Source organism: Antedon bifida, chromosome 3, assembly GCF_963402885.1.
Source record: "Antedon bifida chromosome 3, ecAntBifi1.1, whole genome shotgun sequence".
NCBI classification, from domain to species: domain Eukaryota; kingdom Metazoa; phylum Echinodermata; class Crinoidea; order Comatulida; family Antedonidae; genus Antedon; species Antedon bifida.
The window spans coordinates 6,409,312-6,436,481 of NC_136228.1; the positions used below are offsets into that span (position 1 = coordinate 6,409,312).

Sequence of the window (27,170 nt, forward strand, 5' to 3'; positions counted from 1 at the left end):
ACAGGTGGGTATTATTAAGATATATTGTGATAATTTTATTGCATCAGCAAAAATTTATTCAAATTAAAGCTGTAAATGATAAAAGCAAATCAGAAGATTGTGGTTTAGTTTATTAGAATAAAATCCTTATTTGATGACATCACTCAATAAGTGAGTAAAATTAACTCCTTAAACGGAGAGAATATCAAGAAAAACAGCTTAATATAATTTATGACAGAACCGCAATATATTCAAACGAATTAAAGCTCAGGTACAGGCATGAATTTTAAATATAATATTTGGTTAATTGTACATAAATCAAATATTTGTAACAGAAATCAAGATGGAAAAACATGAATTTCCCTTAATATGGTCAAATACAAAATTTGGCATAAAAACCAGGAAGACTTTTTTCAGTAGTTAGGTAGTTAACCTAATGTAATAACATGTCTGGTGACTCCCTAGAAGGTGAAAAAAGATGGTGGATATACGGTGGATAATTTTTGCTATAGCATGAAAATAAAATAAAAATACCAGAAATGTAATATTCAAGTTATATTACCTTTATTTAGTCATCTGATAACATTTTTTACCACACCGTTTATTTTTCATAGCTTTTTAAAATGCCTCTCTATTTACAAAATTTGTGTACAAAAGAATAGAGATTTTACTGTGTAATTTGAACTATCCCCCCACTGATAAGAAAGTGCTTATTTTTAACAAGCTTGTGTAACACAAATAAAATCCCAAAAATTATGAAACATAAGGGAAACTATAGATCGATAATTATTGGAATGTATGATCAATAGAAATTTTTTGCCCGCACCTGGCCTTTAAAGTTTTTTTTTTACTACAGGTAATGAAAAGTAAAAAAAAACCTGCTCATCTGAAATCTGAATGATACAAAGAAATCAGCTCCAGGAATATTATATCCAGAGATTTAAGCGTTCAACTAAACCACATTTTTCCTGAAGCTTTTTTCAACTAGATAATTTGTTTTTTCATACGCATCCAATAGCGAGTATAATTTATCAAGCTTATAAACTGAGTCTCATTTGAGGCTTAGGGAGTAGAGTTGAAAGAGTCGCGAGTTATAATTCCCTAGAACTATGTAAGGATTGAACCCGAACATTGGGATTGGAAGGCAAGCATGTTATCCACCAAGTTACAGCTCCACTAGCTCAGTAGTAACTTTTGTTGAAAAAATCCATCCCTGTAAAATTCCCATCAACAGGCTTGACACCATGCAATTCAACAAAACATGTTACATACTATATGACTAAGAACCGAGAGGATATAACCACTAACATAGTGTGAACGCATTGAACTTAAACATGATTGGAACGGGATACATTCTAAATTAAGATAAAGGAACACATCAATCATTGTCGTTTTTTATTTTAAAAATAAAGTAAACTACTGTAGTGAGTGCAAGAACACTTTCTTCAGAACTTATCAAAGATATAAGTTTATTTATATGGATGATATTTCCGAAATAAAATGAAATTGAATTGAAATTGAATACAGTTTGATTTTGTGACCACTTTTTATGTAGAATAAATAATGTTCGATATTGGTCAATAAGAAAAATAAGCTTTCTTTAAAAGCACTTTTAGTGTGATTCTGTGACATTTTTGTGTCTCAAATCACATGGATTTGCATGAATAAATATTTTCCGATATTGGTCAAAAAGTAAAAATAAGCTTATTGCACTATGATTCTGTGACCATTTTGAATCTCAAATCGTATATCTGGTTATGTTCAACAAGAAAAAAACACACTTTATGTTGTACTAACGATATACAATGTTGTTATGACTAGATACATTTAAAATATTACTTGTAGCATGTTAATGTGTTCAATGCACATTATACGCTTATCAATCATTAACACATTTAAACGAACTTCATTTCGTGAACTTTCACAATTCAAATTACCAAAATATGAAATTAATAAAACATAATAACAAGAATAATACGGTACACCGCTACTGGGGATTCTTTATAAAATAACTACAATCTGGCGACATCTAAATTAGTATAAAAATAATTAAGAAAATTCTGCATAGTGAAGTTATTAGTGTAGGCATGTCGCATCGTTCACAATTGATTATATTGTTGAGGGTTTGATGTGAAGACATTAACTTTAACAGCATTGGTCAGTTTTGTATACCGTGGAGATTTTTACTCCGTCTGCAGCTTCCAAAACTGTTGCTTCCTGGCAGAAATCTCTGAAGGGAATTAAACACTACTTGTAAGGAAGTCTGTTCTCGTAAAATTTATCCTATTTGAATGATGTAAGAATACAAGGTAGGGTGTTTGACATACATATTCACAACAGGTTTTGATGTTGTCCATTAAGTATGTGTGATGTCATCATAGATGCATTATGAAGGAAACGTCTATTGAATTATATTGCTGTCTTTCAAAACAATAAGAATCAGGATTTAAAAACCAAACATGATACCCGATTAATTGTATGCATTTAGGCACATTTCCCAGGATTACCAATAGTAAATTAATTACTGTCCTATCAGATAGGTGGTAATCTCCCTGACACACGGGCTATTTTGTGAACGAGTTCACCAGGGTAACCTTCTACTTGCCTTGAATGATAAACTGGGTTCTTTAAAGTGGACAGAAGCAAAGGAAGGGAATTTGAAAGAAAAAGGGAGGAGTGGGAGTTGGAGAATAAAGAGGAGATTGAGAAAAAAGAGGAAGGAGGGAGTTTGACAGGTAATGGGAAGGAAGGAGTTTGAGAGGAAATGGGAAGGAAGGAGTTTGAGAGGAAATGGGAAGGGAGGAATTTGAGAGGAAATGGGAGGGAAGGAGTTTGAGAGGAAATGGGAAGGGAGGAATTTGAGAGGAAATGGGAGGGAAGGAGTTTGAGAATAAAGAAGGGATTGAGAGAAAGGAGGAGGAGAGTAATTTGAAAACAAATGGGAGGGGAGAAATTTGAGAGAAAAGGAGAGATGGGTTGAGAAGAAAGACAACCAAACGAAGGATGCAGGAATGAAATTATTGTCTAGATACTGAAAACTGCTATTTCATAAAAACTTTTGCAGAAAATCATTGACATTGACAAGGTTGTGATAGGTCTATTTACTTTTGATTTATATGACTTTAAGTGTTAAGTATTTAAGCATATTAAAATGTCCATCAATGACAAGAAAAAATTAGGCAGGATACGCGTCTCTAGGTAGACTCTTTGGAGACGATTCATTTCCATGCAAATTCTGCGTTCAGAAAATATTCATAAGTCGGACGACTTGCTGGCGACTCATTTTCCAATGGGTATTGTCTTAACAAAATTAGACCACAATTCAGTGAGTGTGTTCTTAAATTGGATCATAGGCGGAGATGTCTTATTAGCATAAAGCCAAAGTTTGCCTCAATCGTTAATTCAATTTAACGTTAAAAAAGAAATAATTGAAGAATTTCTAGTAAGAAATATGGACAGCAACCATAATATAATTGGAGGGGTTCACTAGTAAGAAATACAGACAACAAAAATGGTGCAGTAAGTCACAGGGACATGGGTAGGGTATAATTGGAGGGGTTCACTAGTAAGAAATACAGACACCAAAAATAGTGCAGTTAATATGACAGTCATAGGGACATGGGTAGGACTACAGCAGAAGTGTAGCTAGGGTAGTGTGGGTTTTTAAAACAGTGGGAAAACAATATTTCTAGGGTGGGTGCTATGTTGAAATTAGGCTGTAAATCACTTATTAATTAGGCTACAAATAAGCTTTATTTAGGCCAGGTAAAAAACATTTAGCGTAGGTGACAATCACTAAAAGATTAGAAAATTGTAACATTTTTATATATTACTTAATTATGTACAAGCAAAAAAAAAAATCAGACAAGTTGACAAGCAATGCATGAACCCTGGAATTCATGGTAGAGCAACATGACCACAAATAAACAATTCTAATATATTTAGTACAGATCAGTAGCCTACTTCCTTCAATGAGCCAATAGAACTAATATAGATCTTAAAGTCTGTGTGGATGTTCTAATGATATCAACTATTAGTGCCTGCTGGGGACTAATCCTATCAAGTAACTGTTTTTAAGGTGTTGCATGAATATGCAATAATATGTAACATCGATTATATAAATATATAAACATTTTTAACAACCATTTCCTTGTAGAAAAAATGAATGCAATAAAAATTATTTTAGATAATTTTTTAATAGATAAATAAAGAAATATTTTGATATGACAGTCATACATATTTTTTAAAATTCTCCAATGAAAAAAAAAACTTTCATAATCATAAAATAAACAAAATGAAATAATTCCAGAGGGCCAAATGATTGATTGTCAGATTGACAGATGAGACAAATGTTGGTGTTTCAATGATTTCTTAAAAGCATGATCTCCAAGATCAGTTGTAAAACTCATTTGGAATATATATATATATATTTTCACATCTTTTTTAAACTCTCACTTCCCAATCTTTTTCGTAGTTCTGATTACTTATGACACCTTTCAATCAAAGTCATTCGGGAAGAATTAAACTTTACGACAATTATACACAAGAATTTCAGTATCGCAACACAACATTTTAAGTTTCTGAAGTGCCACAACATATAAATGTCAACCAATGACAATAAATAAATGTCATTTAGCTTTTAGTTTACAGAATAAACCCAAAGAAACTAAAATTTAAATATATTCAATGAATGTAGACTGCTGGTTTCGTTCTCGCACAAACTTAAATAAGTCAATGACAGGCTGAATAATGAAGACGGTCAGCAAAGTATTTAAAAAACTGCTGGATTTTCCGTCCAAGAACAAAGTGCGAACATCAAACCATACCAACAAATTTACTCCAATATCACACTTTTTTAAAATAAAAAATATTCATTTAAAAACATTTTGAAAGACTATATTTATATTAGAATGTCTCTGTAAATTTTCAAATTTACAGTATATATTTAAATTTTTAAAATAATCCAAACAATATGTTTTTTTAAGCAAACATCCTCTTTTCTTTAAAATCCAAAAAAAAACATAAACTTTTCTTCAACTTTACAAAGCAGACGTTCTCAAGTGTGTTAAATAAATTTGATTAAAAACTACAAGTTAATTTAATCCAAATTAATTTGTAAACACGCTATAACTATCTGTCTATTAATCTAAATTACTAACAAAATCAAAACAACTCCATATATAGAACCAAACTAGTGTTTGTAATCCCTGGTGTAGGTGTAAACTGGAAAAGGGAGGATCTCCCAGGCAGGATGAACACACCCACATCAACATGCGTGCTCAACGCTGGCTTATCGTCTTTCCTTCGCATACTTATGTCAGACTGGACACTACAAGGACTAATTGGTCGATGATTGTTACTTGAGAGGTTAATAATAGGCCATTTGAAAACAATCTGAAGGATCAGTCAGTCAATTGACTTCCTTAGGAAGAGTTAAAGGGCTGATGACTATGTTTTATGTAAGTTATTAACCCACAATTAGAATGACATTATCTTCTTTATTCTTTCCTGCAGTATTGTATGCAGAGTGCAATGACATTGAAACTAATAAAAATGGCATATCCAAGGGCTGCACTCGCAAAATGTATTATTATACTGTACAAAGTAAAGTAAAGTACTTACCAAATTTTCAGTGCTGTATCTCCACATACTAAACTATTTTCCCAGTATCATATGATACTAGTATTAGGTATATACTGATATGACAATACAGGATATCATTTGTATCATATATGATGCCTGTATCATGTAAAGGTTAGGTTATGGTATATATGTGAAACACATGTGATGCTGTCTTTAATATCAAATATTCGTATGATACTGGAAAAATTTAGATACAGTACCTGCCAAGAATCTGGTGAAGTACAGGTACTTAATTTTAGTTTGCTGCTATTACAATGTCATGCGCCTGCAACGGCAAGCAACTCTGTAATACACTGTTTTATATATTTTTTCATACTCAGGGCTGTAGCCAGCATGAGGCTCACCTCGTCTGAAATTTTCAATTTTCACCAACCACCAAAATTCCCCAGCGCAGATCGTCATATTTTATACTAATTTTAACCTTTCGTTACGGCCTTGATGCTTATAAACTGAGTTTAGGGAGTGGAGTTAAATGAGTTGCGAATTACAACTCTGGCACTAGGTCAGGATTGAACACTGGACCTTGGGATTTGAAGGCAATTCAACTACTACAATTGTTATTGAAATACAATAACAATGGTTTTGAAAAACTTTTTATAACAAAAATGATTCAGACGAGAGTACTAAAAAAAGCTCTTGAAAAAATAAAATCATAAGGAAAAAAGTGGTAATTCAATTTAAAAGATAGCACAGATTGTCTTAATCATAAGTTCATGATACAACTGACCAATCACATCACTAGTTCAGGACACAATCGACCAATCACATCATCTAAAAAAGGTGATAATGTACTTTTGATAAAGTCAGATTGGATAATTGACTATAAATAGGTGAAAGTGTCAAAAGATTACTAGGAAGGGTTTAACACCTGTCGTATACTACCCTCATGTGATTGCGTCGATTAACCTCACATCGTATCCGATAGTTTACCTATTTCTACACAAATATGCACATTACATGATAAAAGTATCACTTTAACTGTCGTGCTCACTGTTACGATATTTGTCTTGTGGCCATTACACGCACTAATCGTTTCCTTGACTCTTTTGGTGGTCCAACATAACTTTATGACCAATGTGTTTGCTTTTTTTAGTTCAATATTTATGTTTTTCCTCCATATTTTAGTGATAATATTAATACAACTATATTTATACAAAAGAATACCATATACAAACATTATAAATTTCAAATTTGTCTGTTATATATTCATAGGATGATAAAATACAACATTATCAAATAATTACCGGTACATAATCTTTTTTGGCATGAAAATTAGAATAAAAATAAGTATTATGAATTATGCATAAAGCTCTGTCCACACTATCAAAAATGTGATGTGCCCATATATGGACATGATGATGTTATAACACTACCACATTTGGGCATATCACTTATTTTATAGTGTAGACAGAACTTAAGTAGATAGAACTATGAAAGCAAAATGTTTTTGTACTGACATTGGAAAAAGTTTATAGTTATTTTATTTTATTTATTGTTAGTAATGTTACTAATTAGATACATTTACTATAATAACATAACATATTACATTATAATAACATAATAATAATATCTTGTGAAATACAGAAAGTGAAATGATAATTACTAATTAATTTATTAGTAAAATATGAGTTATAATTACATGGCAATGACTCTACCTTTGATCAAATACTGTATACATGAGACAAAAAATACGAAATTAACAATATTATTACAAAACAATTTCTTACTAGTTAAAAATATGAAAGTGGAATCATATCTTAATATTAATACAGTTATAATTAAAGTGACATTGACGGAACGCTTGATAAAAAAATGCGAATATTTTATCATTTTTGGAATAAAAACAAATTTGCAAAAGAAGGAAGTACACATTAATTTAGTTTTTAGATAATTAAAGGTCTTGTGAAAAAGAAAACAAAAAGCATCAATAAAATATTGTTATCAAATTGTCATCAAGTCAGGACATTAATTAATTCTTACTTCCTGACAAAAAGCTTTAAGTAGTTCACAATCCAAGGTTTCAATATTTTCAAACTGATTAATTTGATATCAGCATATAAAATAAAAATGTATTGAACTTGGGGAGGGGGGGGGGGGGGGCTTGGTGTCTATTAGAAAATGAAGAACAGACGAATTAGAACTATAATTGACAAACAATTTATCTGAGAGTCATTTGGACCGTTCAACCTTGCATGATATTATCGGTGAGAGATAATCAAAAAGAAATAATTGCCATAATTAATAACAAGATATATAATTATACACTAAATAGGATTTATAAAAATGGATATGTATTTAAAAGAATCAAGATGAATCAACAATAATTAACAGTTTTCCTTCCAAATAAGGGATGCAATGTAAGAAGAACCGTATGTTAACCATAAGTTTTATTACGGAAACAAGGTACAAATAGCAATAATTTGTGGTGAGAATGAACGAGACACGATGGAAAATAGCAGAATATTAGTCGGGTGATAATAAGACGGAAAGAAAATAATAAAGCATCTATCATATACTGTAAGGAGGAAAATGAAATAAATATATTAATTATAATATTAAACTCGTCAAATCAATAACAAACATGTGTCACTGTGTATTGTGAGACACAGGCATATTAAATGTTGTTTTTGCAACTTAGGCAAAGACAAAAGGAAAGTTCTTTTTAATAATTAAATAAAGAGAAAGTCGGAATGTAGACTTAATGTCATTATAGAATGCAGAATGTGATTAAACACCTATTAACATACTTTAAATGAAAAACATTTTGTTTCATATTTCCAAAAACATGGAAAACAATTACATTTGTACAAACAACAATATAGAGTGTTTCCTATCACATGACTTTTCCATTAATATTAATAAATAATACTGAACAAACTAGATGGGTGATTGAGGAGATAGAATCCAATATAACAGAACCACTTGGTATAACAAAAAGAATAATATAAATATTTAGGGGCACTTCTATTAAGGGGACACTTTATTATGAAACAAACAAAAGGTTACTATATGTTCTAGCATCAAGGTCAACCTCTATTCAAGGGACATCCCTAAAAAGGGTCACTAAAATGTGAAAAAAATAAAAAGGGTTAATTATATGTTTCAACCCCTATATAGGAGACAAAGGGGGACTTTATAGCAGCAAAAATATTATGGGCTCAGAAATTGAGCAAAATACATGTCAAAATAAAGAGAGCAATAGGGGGCGGGCTACTTATAATTTCGGCCTATTTTGAAGATAAAGATAACTCAAGATTTTAATAAGCATTTGTGATGTCACCAATATATATAGTTTTAATGTATTGTATTGATATTTTTAATGTTTTATATATTGTATGTGTTTTTAAGCATTCAAGGAAAACCAATTTCATGTTCGTCTTGTTGTGTTCATGATAATAAAGATTTTATCTTATCTTATCTTATATCAATACATTGATTAACAGCCAAAAATTCAGGAAGATAATGTGGATGCTATCATGCAAACAAACAAAAACATCTCAGATATAAAAATATAAAGATATATTCCATGATTAAGAAATACAAGTTAAAGACCAACTCTTTGAACATTACAAAATATATGAATGAATACATTTTAATTTAAAATTATTTTTCCAATTCAAGGGTCTACTAAATAAGATAGCACAAAATAACAACTAAATTTAAATAATCTTTATCAGATTACTAACTGTAATAGTCAAAAAGAGTATTCTACCTGAGTTTCGTCCCAATGTTTGTGCTTTTCTCTTAGTAATCCTCATCTTGAAAACTGCTTTCAACGTAGATCACAACATTAATTATGCGAAAAACATTACAAATTCCAAGGTCGACTCACAATAAACAAATGCTTAATAGAAATATGTCATCATATACCAGTTAGAAGAAGAGCACTGCCGCTTAATTCAACCAAGTACAATAGGAAATGACTGAGTAACTACGCTTTCATCAATGTAGGTGCACTCACGAATCACGCATACACAGTGGTTGCTAAGTCATAGTTTTATATCAGATAAATCAGTGAAAATCCTTAATATAGAAATAGGATGTACGAACAAAATAATAGACGCTAGTCTCCTTTACCGTGATTATCAATCATAAGACGTTGAATTTAATCTGGGGGAAATGCAGCCTTACGACAAAGAAAGCATTTTCTTAGAATCGATAATGCAGACGACACAAGTTGACAGTTGTAGCGTTGAATGCAAGCAGTTGATGGAGGAACGTGGGGTTCAGTAGATTATATAATGATGAATGTCATTTGAACATTATCCAAGAATGTCACTTTATCCAACAAATGTGCTTCTGTTAAATACCAATTTTTTTTAGCTGATTTAGCTGGATCTAACACCTGTTGATTAACATACTAGTACCACCTGTTGTTGATTTTCCTCTCATAAAACTAAAGCTTCAAACAATAATCCTAATAATTATGTAAAAATTCCTGCAGACAACAAGGATTTCTGGATGTTGATTCAGTTTTTAACATTAATGTCAATCACATTCTCATGTTCTAGGCACACAATCCAAAACTACAAATCCTTGGTATGTTGTTGAGAAAGAACCAAATCCTTTTAATCCGATGTATAAAAAAATGATGAATTAAAATCAGGATTTAAACGTAAAGTACAGTACTTGTTCAACTAAATGAATTACTGTACACATGTTGTTTTGAGATAGATCCACAACCCTGACTTTGAGTCCAATAAGTTCATTCAAAATCAAATGAAGCAATCTGTAAACACTCAGAAATGAGTTTAATTAAATGCAATATCATTTCAATAACAAAGAATACATCAATTTATATCTTTATGGCTAGAAACAGAAATACATATCACAGCTGTTTTTTAATTCCTGATGTTTATACTAGATAAGAAACTTTGCATACAAATGTTAGCAATAAAGAAAAATGACTTTGCAAAATAAATCAGAATCTTTAGAAACTTTTCAGTTGAGTAAACTGTAATATAATGGATGCACTTCATTCAAGAAGTGTGCCACTGTTTAAAAAGTGTAGCTTCCAAATAAATTATTATTATTAATATATAATCACAGATTTGGAAAAACGTTGATGAAACTTTTCCAAAAAATCACCTTGTCATAACCAACAGGCCGTACTTAGCGACACTCTACAGAATCTTATGTTTGGGATATTGTTTCCATATGATATTCTGTCAGGAACAATCTTCGTCAACGGCCACAGAGAAGTAAAACTGGCAAAAGAAAATGAATTTTGTATCACTGAAGCAAGTAACAACTTCGATCAATAAGGTTGGCCTGCAAGCCAACATTAGTTGAAAAATATGAGCGTTATCAAAGGCAAATGACTAAAAACAAAACATGGTAACAACAGTGGTTGGATCTGATTAGACAAACAATAAAATACCAAATGAACAAAAATCTGGAGTCAGTGTCAAAGTGTCCGGTCTGCAAATCTACATAATTATAAATTCAGACAATTTTCACCCAATTAAAATAGTTTATGAATATATCACCATGGTGATGTAAACAATATAAGATGGAATTTCATGTTCATTAATACAGATTGCTTCATGGCCAAATGTACAGGTACGTTGTATTATAATCTTATCACTCACTGACCAATTGAAAAGCTCTTGAGACTAAAAGTCAAAGACGCCTTGCACAGGAAGAAGATCATAGACTTACACAAAGTGACTCACGACAAGTGGAAAAAAAGTCAGCCATTCTGACATGTGCTGTTGACTTATTAATTATGATTCAGTGATTTAAAAAAATTACATATTTTTAAGTTTAAAAATATGACATATATGGAAGTATATAAATTAATTAATATTCAAAGTTTATTAATTCATTTATATATGTATTTATGAATTGATTAATAAAATCAATTGTTTCAAAGATGTAAAAAGTATAAATTGAGTGTACTATGTCAAATTACTTTGATTATACAGTAGATCTAAGAGATATTAAAAAAATTAAAAGGGTTCCTATATCTTGATACAAAAAAATACACAATATGTAAAAAAATTCTGACAATAAACCTTATTAAAATGTAAATAAATATATAATAATATTAATATAAATCAAAGAGATGCATGGGCAAAATCAACAAGTTAAAACTGCTTCAATCAATATATTGAGGAAGTTTTAATTTGTTTGATTTTTATAATAACTATGAATTATCATGGATGTATTTTTTATACCTCCATGGTATTATGAATGGTTATCAACCGGAAAAGTGCCTTCTACAACACGGCGACAGTCACTATGTATATTACATATCATTATTTTACATAATCAACTTGTGTCATTAAATAGATGTGAAAAAAATAATGTTAAGTATTTCCTAATTCTTGTTGTTGGAGAAACACAAAGTGAAATAGCATAGCACTTCTACCCACTTGTTTCATTGGGTGGCCAGATAATGATTACAACAGTAAAAATAAACAACAAATGTTAATCAATTAATTTGACAGACATTATGATTAGTTCAATAGTGAAGTGTGTATTTGAAGAATGCCGTCAAATGTGAAATTAAATTTTTAAATATGTAAATACAAAAACTGAAAACACAAACGGTGGTTGATTGTGAGGACAAACATTTCTTTATAGCAATAAATATATACTGTATATTTGCTGAAATAAAATATATGGTACTGCATGTATATAAAAGGGACATTTCATTGGTAAATTACAAATAATCTTTGTAAAAATTAATTAATATTGATTTTGTATATCTCACAGCAAACATAATTTCTATGTATATTTTATATGCAAAATGACAATAAATGGATGTAATTTTCCACTGCTGAATGAATGAATATTAATAAACATTGTTGTGGGATTCTTTATTGTCTGATCAATATTATCAGATTTGCTGACAACCGACATTTCTTTGGTTTTTTTTTCGAAGACAAATAAATTTTTTTGCAACTTGTATTAACCAGACATGTGGACAATCAAATTATTTTTGATGAATGAATATAAACACATTACTGTACAATGATATAAACAAATAATCAAGTGAAAAGTATGACAAAAATATGATAAATATCAAACAATAACAAATATAAAATGAATATTTTACTATATCCTGGGCTCTGACAGGAGTTGAAGCAAAATTTCAAGAGAAAACCTATATCATGCAATAGAATAAAGATATAACAATCTACAATCGCAAAAACACATTTTTGTAAAAGCAGTTTAATAAAAATGATTGCTTTGTGGAAAATGGAAATTAAGTTTGTACTCATATTCAGCGTCGTAACGCAGAGGCCTAAGGTCCCTCTTTTAAGGAGCCTACATGGCCCTCCTGGAGGCCTCTGGTGCTTTTATCCTTCTTCAACATAGTACCTCAGAGGCCTAAGGTCCCTCGTTCAGGGACCCTACATGGCCCTCCAATGCTGGTGGCCTCTGGCACTTTTAGCCTTTTTGCTATTTTTTTCTCTGGGCCCAATGAACCCTGGGAAACTCTAAGAAGGGAGGTACAGATTAGCTATCATAGGATAGTTAAAAAAACGTCATGTCCACAAGGTTCTTGGAATGATATTCATCAAGCAGCAAGTGTAAAATAAATTGATAATTTAATTTAAGCACTTACCCTGAGAACCCGTTTCAGATAACGAGTTAAGTTTGTTAGACGAATGCATATTTACTCCAAGATCATCTACAATAAGACAGAAAATAATAATTGTTTTTGACATCTCACACAAGACTTTGAAGGCTGTGACAAACTTGAGTTAAGATAAGTAAACTTAAAGTAAACTTAAATCAAGATAATTTTCTTATGCAATTAAAATAAAGTTGGAAACAAATTAAATGATTGTTATCGTGTTAAAATATATGATTTTTCTTAAACTCTGTTTAAAAAAATTATGTCAAATAATAATTTTTTTGACATATTTTTAAAGATGTTAAATTTAATTTGTCAAATTGAAAACATTTTATGCAGAGCACAGAATTACCGAGATGTTTAAATATTATAACTTTATAGTATGGAAAAAATGCTATACACAGTTTATATAGTAGAACCCCTCTTAAATACACTAAGCATAATCAATAGACTTTCTATTGACTATGACGTAAGGGACACCACTATTAAAAAGACACTTTCCTGTGAAACGTTAAACGGACAATTATAACTAAAACTACAGGCCCCAATTCAAAGGTGACTAAGACTACAGGCCCCAATTCATAGGTGACTAAGACTACAGGCCCCAATTCAAAGGTGACTAACACTATAGGCCCCAATTCATAGGTGACTAAGACTACAGGCCCCAATTCAAAGGAACCCAATACTCTGAGGACAACTCTATTCAAGAGGATACTGTGATGTTGGGTCCTGAAGGTGTCCCCACAATAGGGGTTCTATTCTACTGTATATACTCAATGAATATGTAAGTGGGTATGCATTATTGGCAATGGCATGATATGCAAATCTCAGCAATATTATGCAATTTGCTAATGTTTAATTTCAATACAATGAACAGAAAGGGTTGTTTTACGATCAACTACTTGAGTCATTGTAAAGTCTGTGACTTTAAATACAATTCTTAATATATCTTTTAAAATCAACAAATTATAATAGATCCACCCAAGTGAACAAGCCACAATTTGCATGTTTACATTACCTATACAATGCTTTAAAAACCACTTTGTTATTTTACAATAAAACGTTAACATAAAGAAAGGAAAATATATTTTAATTATGTAGATATTCTCATAACACAGTCTTCTTGTAACAAAAGTCGAATTATAGAAACCAATTTGGAATATGTTGTCATTATCACATTGAGCATGCTCACATTAAAATACATTTAGTGTTTTACATGATTTGACTGTCGATTTACTGCATACTTTTTATTAGAAAAAAAATATTGTAAAATCCAGAGTTTGTTTTAAATGCTGAGTGCTAATTAAATATAATACTAAATAGTCTGTCAGTCATAGCTACAACAGCTAAAACTTTGTTTTAGCTGTTAAAACCACTAGAATCTGCCTCTGCAATCTGCACACACCCAACATAAACAGTAAGTTCGTCAATGATGGCCATGGGTCTTCAGAAGATTGATACAAGGATATTATATAGTAATTGCTTTCAAAATTATGGGGTCTCAAGATAAATAAAGCAATTCAATTTAACCAACATTTATTTTATTAAATGCCATACAAATAATGCAGACCATAAAAATGAGGACCAACCTAGAAGTGAACTTGTCTCAGCCCTTTAACATGGTTAAACAAGGCCATATACATGGCTGCAGTCGCGTGCACAAATTTAAGTTGGTGTTTTAAATGACCGATTGACCAACCGACCGACATAGTGAGCTGTAGAGTCGCGTTTGCATGCGACTAAAAATAATTTACAACAATGAAACATCAGTAATAATAGGCCTATATTATAATACAAAATGAAATGTTTAATAGTTAAGTAAAAAATATTTCTTTCATTCTTTAATACTAAAGATACCTAAAGATGGAATGGCCATTGAATGAACATTTCAAACACTAAAGTACTAATTATACATTATTATTTATGTCAACAATAAATAAAAGGGTAGGGACATTAATGACAAAGATAATGGATAAGATAATCACAGCCATGATATTCCTATTACAGAAGAGACACGACACTGAATGAAAATCTTTTTGTTTTTAAATAATTGTGGACTTACGTGAACTGGTATCGAATCCAAAATAGCAATTTACTGATATATTATCCAAGAAATAAACACAATCTCGACAGCCCACATATAATAACAGATCACAACAGGCAAGGTTTGGTTGAAAGCATAATGAAATACAAATCACATCATCATATAAAATTCAAAACACAAGATCAAGGTTAAAGCCAATTTCCGAATAGATGTTTATGCGAGATATGTGTAAATCCACAAGTATCATTAATAACAGAGTACCAATTATACTAAGTAAAAGATAGACAAATACACATGAAAGCTATTTGGTCGGGTCACCTTTAATACCATTTCAAACAAATCTGTTTTAAATACCTTGTTGAATGAAAGCAGAATCCTAAACACAAATCATCGCCCCATTGTGCTCATCAGCATGTAATCCATGCAGCTTATTCCGCATTCAAAGAAGGAAAAACCACGACAAACACCGACGTTTTACAGACATCAAACAACCAGGATGGAAAAATGTATTTTCAAAAACGTTTGACCTGTGCCGCTCGGCTGGTTTTATAATCTTTTTTCTGTCTTTTTTTTTGTTCATACAAAGTTTATCTTTTGTTTTCTCCTGAGTCAATTGGTATGTGTTTCACTTTGTATATTACAGTATTTGCAAAGTTTATTATGGTACACAGAACAAAAGATGACTGTTGTGGTAAAATAGTAATGTAAAGTTTAACTATTTATAAAATAGTTTAAACATAATTTGCCTTATAATAATATTCATTTATCGTCAAACAATCTAATAATATAAAATTAGGAAACTGTAAATTTGGTGTACACAAAATTACTGAATTTAACATTCCTATAAAATAATTGATTGCATAGGTCATGTAGTCCACAGACTGCACATTTCCAGTAGCTGGACCAATAATTTGGAACGATTTTCCAAGCAACATTAAACTATAACAGTATTACCTACCTGGATATATACATCACACAGTAATCACACAATCAGATAAATAAAATTCTGCTAAAATGACAACAAATGTAACAGTCATCATAATCCTCAGTACTACTGTAGATGACTGGATTTATATTGGCAAAACCAAAACCAATTATGCGAGAAAAACTATACCACATTGGTACCAATACTACTATGCCATATGGTAAGAAGATTATGTCAGAGAATGGAAAAAAAACAACAGAATACAAAGCTGCATGCATATTTGCATTGGTTTAATAATACTGGTAGTACTACATAACAGGCATCACAATAGCAAACAATAACAAAATATAATAGAATATAATATAACATTGGTGTTTAACTTTTGATAATGTTATAGGCCTAATGTAGCAAATCATTATGGATTTTAATAAATTAACACTCAAATTTATGCTTCCTATTAAAGTCTTGTTGATTGCCTTTGCATGTCATGTGTTATAATTTGAACCCAGGATTCTATTCCAGGCCTACATTATCAGCAAATAGGTCTATGGATTTTAATAATTTAACAATCACATTTATGATTCCTATTATTATTAAAGTCTTATTGAGTGCCTTTGCATGACATGTGCTATGATTTGAACCCAGGATTCCTAGCCTACATTATCAGCCAATATGGACTTTAATAATTTAACAATCATATTTATGCACAAAGTGTTAAAATGTTAAGCACTGTCTACACTATCAAACTAGACAAAATAAGTGTGCTCAAATATGATGCCATCATCATCATATCACATTGTTTTGTCACATAAAGTCTGATAGTGTATACAAGGCCTTAGTTATGATTGTACACCTTTCAAGTGTTCCTTAGCATGGTATGCCCTATGATTTGAACCTAGGAATCTGATTTAGAAAACAAATTACCACTTTTAAGACCAAAAATATCAAAGATAGATACAACTTACATTTTTATTTTTCAAAATATTGCAAAAACAGATCCAATGACTTTGGCATTAACTAACCAATCATATCATATCAATTATCATATCATAGGTAAGGTATTTATTTATTTCAAGATTATACAGTCCAGCTGAATTTGCAGGCCAGCAGATATATAGCCAATATACTGTAGGTGGCAAATGCATGTGCTAATTAGTAAAGTACACAAAGTAATCTAAAATGTGCGGTCTAAACCAACACTTTGCTCGTCAATTCCTTGCAATAGAAACTATTTTCTATTGACATCCTTACTAACGACAGATATCATCGTTATTACGGTGCATGTGCGCTATCAACTCCAAACGCCTACGTAATAAGTACGACACACACATACCGGTGGTTGATACTTGAAACCGATGAAATAATGTTAAAATAACAGGAAGTAAGTGATTAAACAATATTTGAGTGAGGAGTGAAACACATTATGATTATTAAGGCTTATTAAATTGGGTAAAAAGGGGGAGTGGTGGGCTTACACGTATCATATAACATCGCATTGAATCTTGTTGCAAGAGTACAAATGCAAATTTGACAGTCAGCACAACAAGAGTTTGTTTCATACACACAAATATAGATAGGCACAATTATGGTGAACCACAGTTACATAGGTACAAGTCTTTGAAATACAACACATTTAAGATAATTAAAGAGCTGAAAGGGAATTGTATGTTCAAAACATAGTGGGTTGAACTATTAAAAATGTCTCACAATATAATAAACCATTATTAAGAGGGTTGAACAGTGTTGAATATAATTGCCCCTCTTCTTTCTTTTTTTATATTGAAAGTTGAAAGTGTCCCCTTTAAATAGGTGTGTTCCTTTTAAATAGGTGTGTCCCCTTTAAATAGGTGTGTTCCTTTTAAATAGGTGTGTTCCTTTTAAATAGGTGTGTTCCTTTTAAATAGGTGTGTTCCTTTTAAATATGTGTGTCCCCTTTAAATATGTGTGTCCATTTTAATTATGTGTGTCCATTTTAATTATGTGTGTCCCTTAAAATATGTGCGTCCCCTTTAAATATGTGTGTCCTCTTTAAATAGGTGTGTCCCCTTTAAATAGGTGTGTCCCCTTTAAATAGGTGTGTCCACTTTAATTATGTGTGTCCCCATTAAATAGGTGTGTCCCCTTTAAATAGGTATGTCCTCTTTAAATAGGTGTCCCCTTTAAATAGATGTGTCCCCTTTAAATAGGTATGTCCCATTTAATAGGTGTGTACCCTTTAAATAGGTGTGTACCCTTTAAATAGGTATGTCCCCTTTAAATAGGTATGTCCCCTTTAAATAGCTGTGTCCCCTTTAAATAGGTATGTCCAATTTAAATGGGTTTGTCCTTTTTAATTATGTGTCCCCTTTAAATAGGTGTGTCCACTTTAAATAGGCGTGTTCCCTAGAGAATTTCAAATAGGGTTGTTTATTTCCAAACAGTCAAGCAAGAAAACAAATACATACAGACAGAAACCTAATGTAAATCTATTATTCTCTTTCACTTTAATGAACCAAAAAACTGAATGTTTATATTTAGTTAAAGGTATGTGATACACGCGTCATTCAGTACTAAAACTAAATCCACAAAATCATGACAAAGTGTCAACATGTTGGATATAGACACTTGGATATAGACCCTTGGATATAGACACTTCAAATGTATCAACTACAAACACTCCCAGATCTACTTATAACTTTCTAAACGTGGTATACTACAATTTATATGTTTAATTAATTAACTAATTTGCGTTGATTGATGAGTAATTTCATTTTAATAACTTGAGCTTTTATGGAAGCTTTTCTCCCTTTTTGTCCCCAAGGTTTTTTAAGAACATTTGTTGCTGAAGTGATAACTTGAAAACTTTTAATGTAATTTGACTGATAATTATAAGTTGGATGATTAGGCATTTTTTTAAACCTTGAGCCAGAGAGCAATGGTAATGGAACAAAAACATTTAAATGTAGTTCTTGGAACATAAATATTTCAGGGCTGTGTTAACGAAGAAGATCAAGTAGAAAAATACATTAGGTTGGTGAACATCAGTTTAAAATTATGCAGACATTTTTTTTAAATATGTCAACTTCAGGGCGCTAAACTAACCCAAAATTAATTATATAGTGCCCTAAAGTTGACATTATTTGGAAAGTCTCACATATTTTTGGGAGGACCAATTGGTACAACAGAATTCTCTATAAACTAGTTCTACACCCAAATAAATATTAGAGACGAAAATGAACCACATAAAAGTTCATTGTTTCTGCATTAACAAAATCACTGATATTTTGGACATTTATAGGTAGAGTTACATGAAGACGGTGTTGATATTTGTGTTTACTAAAATAATTTTGATTCTAAAATAGCAGTCCATAATTTGTTGTAGTCAAAAAAATGCACTTCATATTGATTGTGCACACTGATTTAAAAGACCATCTAAACTAAACCAGAATTTCCTTATTCATATTAAGTATGTTATAAATCCAAAGCAAACATAGTAACAACAAATAAACACTAGTACTTATATTCAAATAAAGTGAATAAGTTCTGCTTGATATCTCATAAACTAGTGAGGAAGTTTTGGAGAACTTTTAACCTCACTTCACACTAAACCACAAAAGTGCTAACTTTATGATTATGAGAACTATGTCATGCTCACTAACTATTAAAATCTAATTAGATTTTCCTTTAGGAAGCGCCGATATCGTGTTATTGCTATAAAATGGTGAAAACACATACGATGTAATACTTTATTATTAATACTACATTGCCTTTGTGGATATAATGTTAAATGTTGATAATAATACTGTACAGAATGTTTAACAGTTTTGCAGTGAGATACTAAAAACAAAGCAGTAATATTAAATAGTAAGGAATGTACTATTATCTGATAGGGGTGTTTTATAAAATTGTATATTTTTAAGCTGTAGCTCTCTTCTCGGAGAGAATAGGCTAATGTTGATTTATCCAGGTAAGCTAGGCACGAAATAGACAGTATTGTAAACATGATAGAATGAGTCTAGTATAGCAGTTGTTTCTGGCTTGTTTGGAGAGTGGGAAGGGGAAAGATTGTAGATTGTGGTATAGGATGCAATAAGCCCCAGGGGTTCACGGTTGATGTAAGGTTGCTGTAGTAATGGGAAGCTCCAAAACAGCTGAAAAATAGATAGACTAAGATACGAATGGACCGTACTTAACTGCCTATTTAGGCTACAATTTCATTCATTCATCTTTTATTTCAGAATACCATGATTAACAAATATCCACAGCAAAAAAAGGTTAATCTAAAAATCATTGTACAGGATGACAGACAAAATATATAATTTGTTTTAATGAAGCTAAATAAATTAAAAATAGAAAATTACTTAAAGATGATTAACATATCCAAAGCAAAAAAAAAAGCTTAATCTAAGAAATTATTGTACAGATAACAAACAAAGAAAGAGTTGAGGTTGTACGGGATGACACTTGACAGACAAAAAATTATTTGAAGCTAAATAAATTAAAAATAGGAAATTACTTTAAAGAAATGAACCCAATAATAACTTACCATATTGTTAATCAAATGAAATGAATACAGAGTAGAAATATGGTGTTAAAAATATTTCCTTTTTATACCTTATTGAATGATAATCCTACTGGTCTAGCACTACTCTGTTCGCACTCCAAATACTTCAGCCCCACTGGCTATGAATCCAATGATAATATTGACAGACCAGCCCGTTAAAATGTTATAGTGTATTAATGAGCCATGCAAGGTATGGAATCATTGCATTCATTTGTCACACTTATTATTGATAAGCAAAGATTAAAGCACAGATATCAATGCTTTATCTAGTAATTTAAAAGATTAGAACGAGAAATGTCAAATTATTCACAACCCATCATCAATATCATCAATTTAAAGCATTTTATTAATTTTTGGCCAAACGAAACAATGTCCCTGGTCTGTCCCGTGTCAAAATGTCACATTTTTTTGCACAATTTTAGCTTGGATTTTAGCTATACTTTCGTCTTAGTAGTTCCAAATCCATAGTATTTTCAGTAAAATTGGTAGCACAAGTGCGTCATGTCTTGAAGTGGCTGCTGCACCGGCCTGTTTGGGTTTTGGGCTATATGTGCTAAAAACTGTAATACGTTACTGTAATAAATTAATAGGATGACAACATTTTCTTGAAATGTTAAAATTACCATTTCATTTTTGGCACAAAACCTACAAATAAAATACAGTACTGTGCTACTTTAAAGGCCTGAAGTTTGTACATCTGTGATTTGTTTAAAGCACAGTGTGAAACAAACTTATCTCAACTTTACCTGTCATCCTTATCAATGCAAAGTTATATACTTTAAATATTTTGTTTCATATTTAATATTAAATTATATAAAAAACGAAACTGTGCAAGAAAAATAATATTCTTGAATTACAGTCAAATTCCATATAGCTTAAAATTGAATTTATTACTATTTATACTTTGACATTTGTTAAATGATAAACAAAGTTTATTTTATAATTTTAAATTTGTGTATTTTTCTCAAAGATCAGACGAAATCAGAGGAAAGCAATTGTCTATTAGGACGTCTTTTCCGAAGTAATTGTATTAAATTCATCTATCTTTTAAATTCATCCTTTTCCTTGCCCTGTCTTGGGAAATTTGGCACGAAAGAAAAATATCCGTAACATTTGAACAGGTTCCTCTCGGACGTTTTTAATCCAAGGATTATATTGTTTTAAATCTATTAAATGTCAGCGATTATTATTATTGTCTATGAGAATTACTCCACCTAAAGCTTTTACTAAGTCTACTAATTTATAGATAAACATACAGTGGTTTCCTGTAATTAGAAATGTATTATTTACAAAGAAAATGAATACTTTTTTAATTTTTGCCAAATAACAATGATTCTATATAATATCCATACCAATATGAGAGAGTTTGTGAAAAATGTCTGTAGTGTATACACATATGTCTGTATACACTATCAAAAAAGTATGATGTGCCCAAATATGGTAGTGATATGCTTAAATATGGCAGTGATATGACATCATTATGTCCATATACTGTATGGGCACATCACATTTTTTTTGTCATCACATAAAGTTTCATAGTGTAGACACAGCTTTACACAACAAATTCTAGAATTACAATCCAATAGCCAGGATTTTTACATGGGAGTACATTATTCACAAAAGGGGAAACATTGTAATATCTGCTATCATTCTCTAGTATAAAAAGGATATTTTCAGGAAAAATTGTGTTCTAACTTTTTTTAGTATAACAAAAAGTGAGGAAGGGGGAAACAGTGGTGAGTGAGGGGTCCTGTTGTGGTGGGATACCAAGACATACTCTCAGGATCCTAAACCCCAACATGATATCAATAGGTAGTGCATCCAAATGGTAGTTAAAAAACAATAGAGATAACCTAATGCCCCATAATGTAATCATACAACTATTTCTATCTAATGATATATTATATTTTATGTATAATGAAACATAACCCAACTAGTATCTATAAAGGTCCTTAAGGCCACATCCTACCTACTTGGTAGTAGCACTTGTTAAAGATAAGATTTCATGTGTCAAGATTCTTCTAACTCCTTTCAGTCTGAAGTATAAAGCATTCACTTAAATTGAAGGCGAGTGAAGTACATTGAATATTCAAGTTTTACTCAAATGTATCCCTAATAAAACTGGATGGATGACATTTCCTCACAGATTCTTTTTTTTTTTAAATATGGAAAGAGGGGGAAAGAGGGATGGGGAGAAAGAGGGGTGGGGAGAAAAAGGGTGAGGGGAAAAGAGGAGAAGGGAAAGGAGGAAGGAGGAGGGTTGAAGTTTTTGAATAATAAATCATGTTTGTACTCACATGAATGTTATTACCAATAATATTACCATTCTCTAAATTTGATTTGAGCATTTATTATGAGCATTGCAGTGAGCATATATGGTTCTGTTAAAATTTCATTCCAAAGCATTAGGTCAATCTTACTCATCAACAATTTAGGGTTCTTCTTTTGAAAAAAAAGTTTTTTAAGAGGCTTTCCTAAAAAACTTGGCTTTCAAAAATCAATTTTATAACAGCTTGACTTTACACATGGTAGCCGGATTTTTGTGTTTTTTGATACCAATTTTTTCTGCTAGATAAAATAAACGCAACTTTTTCTTGGGTTAGTTTTTCCAGAGTGAGTAACCGGATATAAAATGTATAAATTATTCAAAGTAGACTCAGAAATAAATCCTTTTTACGTGTCATTCTTTGGAACATGTCAATTCTTGGTAAATGCTAAGGATATTCATTTATGGGTTGAAACATATCTATACTTGACAAATTACACTAAGGTAGTGATATGCCCAAATATGGTAGTGATATGACATCATCATGTCCATCACATTTGTTGTCACATAAAGTTGATATGGTAGACAGAACTTAAGACTTAACAAGGCCCATAGTCAATTTTAACAAGATTTTATGTATAAAAATACAATACTATAGTACACTTTTGGATAATTAAGTTGGATGTGCTTTGAAAAACTTCACTTTAACAAAATTACAAATAAAAAATGTAAAATTGTGGTCTATATTAAAATGAGTGTATTCTTAAACCACATACTAAAAATGTGATTATGTTCACATTACCAGTACCGTATTTTAATTTACACTTTTTCTTACCTTGGAATCCTCCAGGGGGCGATATAAAGCCTGCTAGCCACGATTGTCTCGGGATTAAGCTTTTGGTGACAGTAGATAATGTAAAACGATGGCAACGACATTCTTTACTTGTAAATTGGCTCGATTCCTAAAATAACCCACATCATATGACAATAATTATTAAAATATGTAACATACATGGTATATGAACAAAGCACATAATATTTAAATACAGTCAATTATTCCTTTCATAACATTTTATAGAGATTCTTTGTTAAAATTGTCATAAAACCAGGAAAAATAATGCTGCAAACAATTATAAAAAAAAGTTACTTTTGAATAATATATTCCTTAATATTTTGATAATGTAATGCAAATAGTTTGAATTGAAAACAACACAACTCTGAAATTGAGGTTGTTAGGAATATACAATAGCATAAATGAAGATGTTTGGGTACAGGTTTGTTTCACTGAATAGAACATACGTATAACCTAAATGGATTCCCGTAATTTGATTGGACAATTTAAGGTCACATGATAAAAACAAGTGCCTTATTTTTTTAATATGCTCAAATTGTGCGGATATTCCTATTTTTGTCAGCAGAAGACCTTTCCTCTTTTACTTCTTGAAATTATTTGTACCATCACACTAAGAAACATTCATTATTTGTATACAATTTCACAAATTGTTACCTCTCTGTTATTGAAGAAATAAATTTTACGACATCCTTTACAGAGCAATGTTCGTTGCCGTTTCCAGGGGATACAGAAATCATTATTTGAATAACCATGTAGAATTTCTAGCAGGCCTTCAAAATAATCTGTAAATAAAAAAAAGAAACAATTCAATTTAAGGTCATTAAAAGTTTCAAACTAAACATGTTCGTTGTTATTATATTCTACAAAAAGTTTACTAGAACAGCAGTCATGGGCATAATCCATCAGATTCTTTATAGAGGGCGGCATATAACTTTTTCTTATTATCACATGATGAAATTCAATACATTTTGAAAAAAATAAAACATTATAAATTATTATTCCATTCCAAAACTATTATACAGTTGGGGGTTGCGCAGACTGACACATAATTCATTTCATAATCATTCCATTTGATAGGAAATTGGAAATCCATTAAATGTAATTTATGAGGTAAATTATTAGACAACATATTTCTTGGTTAAATATATGCTACTGTTTTGTCACATTACTTTATAACATGAGAAATCATACAATTATAGTAAGGAATATATGCCTTGCTGGAGATTAGCCACTGCCTACAATGTTCTAGACTAGCACAGGTAGTGGACTATCTATTATAAGTCATTAAATATTTAGATCAACTACTGTCAGGGGCGGATCCAAGGGGTGGATGTTGGGGCAGCTCAGCCCTTCATTTCACCATTTTTAGGCTCTGCCACCCTTCCCCCAACCCCCTTATTTCAAAATCCTGGATCCGCCACTGACTGTCCAAAAGCAATCTAATCATTTATATTTGCATAGCAAAAGGTGTACGACCTCAGACGAGAGCCATCCTTTTATATTACCATGTTTTAAAATATCTTTAATAAGATGATTCATCTGACACGCATGATGAATAAAATACCAGCAAATACATCTTAAAATAATGACACAAGCATGACGGACTACAAGTTTACAATACAATACAATACAAAGTCAAGAATCTATGTGCAAATACTACTTTTTTTTTCATTCATTACAAGTTGAGTTCATTCAATTTTATCAATGAATTATCTTAGAATAAAGAGATAAATATCTAAAATGATCTGTAATCCAACCAAAGATAGCATTGATCAACTGTAATGATAACAATCAACTGTTAATGAAATCAGAGTTTATTGACCTTAAATGTGACCTCAGTATAAATAAGTTTGAAATTTTCAAGAGGAACTTCAAAACATGGATACAGTAGCATCCAGACAATCTATCGGTAGGCTAATAGTTAAATCTGCGAGAGATAAACCAACTTTTTAAATTACGTTTACTGTACTTAGTAATAAATATTTTTTTCCTACTTATTCTCGCATAAGGAAATAATTATATTATTATGCAATTATCATCTATAAAATAAAAATAAAAAATAAAATGCATAATATTCTCTACTGTACAGCATTTTACCCTAAGCATAAATTATCACTTATCCTATAATTGATGTTTTTGCACAAATTTTATTTTTCACTAGCATGATGTCTAGTATTCTAAGAATATATTTAAATACTGTACTGTAAATACAAATAAATTATTTATCTAAAGTCATCATTTCTTATAATATTCAATCACCATCCAATTCAATGCATTATCTACGTAACTTCTATAATATGTTTCAATTTTAAGTAATTTTTGAGGTGTTGTTTCAGTTTTTTCAAAGTATTTTCAGAAATAACTTGTCTACTGCAAATGATAAAATAAAGAGAATGTAATAATGAGTTTCAAAAAAGCTAGAAATTTAATGTTGTAATCCTCTATTTATAGCACATATCCCACAAGGCAACATTTCAGTTTAAATAACTGTTGTTCTTTTGATTTTTAAACCATGGTTCTGAACCCTAACCCACAAATTACTATATCAGTAATTTTCCCACAGTTCTTCCATAGCTATACCACTCTTAGTCTTTGACTACATTTTTTAAAAAGGATTATTAGGCCTATAATTATTATTATTATTTTTTTTTTTTTGGCATATCATTATCAGGAAATCTTGACAATCAGGAATTAAAATGTTGAGAATATTATCATACTTCTGCTTCCTGCAATCAAAACAAAACTAAAAACCAGAAAAAATTGTCTTGAATTGTATTGAAAGTTTTTGTTTGATTTAAATTAGCTTTTGTTTGTTTTTGTTTTTATATTTATTTTGGTAGTTTCATAACTTTATCTGTATTTTCTTAAATTTACACAAACTACCAATTTGTGCAAGTGATGGTTACCTGGACAAACTGACAATAGCCTTTCTCCTTAAAGAGCTAGATATACTGTAACTCAAAAAGTAGAAAATTCATTGAACACCCCTTTTCCACAAATGGTATAGCCAACAAACAAGGTAGCATCCCACCATGGAGAAAATATACAGTTCCTCCATGATCCCACAAACCCCCATACATCATTTGTTGTTAATCTTTATACATTGCCTACACGGTAACGGGACGATTCGGCCCTGAGACGATTCGGCCCGGGACGATTCGGCCCTGGGACGATTCGGCCCGGGACTATTCGGCCCGGGACGATTCGGCCCTGAGACGATTCGGCACACTTACATTTATCGGCTTTGATATGCATTTATAATCATAAAATAAGCTTTTTTCCCCAAACTTTATTTTCAGAGTGACTATGGGGTAGCACTACTAGGGATA

At 30.9% G+C, this 27,170-nt stretch overlaps 1 protein-coding gene across 2 annotated transcripts in view; it reads right to left on the reverse strand.

Annotated features, from left to right (window-relative positions):
* The window catches only part of LOC144837227 (uncharacterized), a 122,600-nt gene that overhangs the window by 84,467 nt on the left and 10,963 nt on the right, over positions 1-27,170 (reverse strand). Inside the window, exons 2-5 of one of the 2 annotated variants that reach the window (XM_078692249.1) lie at positions 24,496-24,623; positions 23,824-23,950; positions 13,199-13,264; positions 12,686-12,733 (exon numbers count right to left, since the gene is read on the reverse strand). In XM_078692249.1, the coding sequence (XP_078548375.1) occupies positions 12,686-12,733; positions 13,199-13,264; positions 23,824-23,950; positions 24,496-24,623 (369 nt within the window). The remainder of the gene's footprint in view (positions 1-12,685; positions 12,734-13,198; positions 13,265-23,823; positions 23,951-24,495; positions 24,624-27,170) is intronic. The other variant, XM_078692250.1, reaches the window with a different exon arrangement.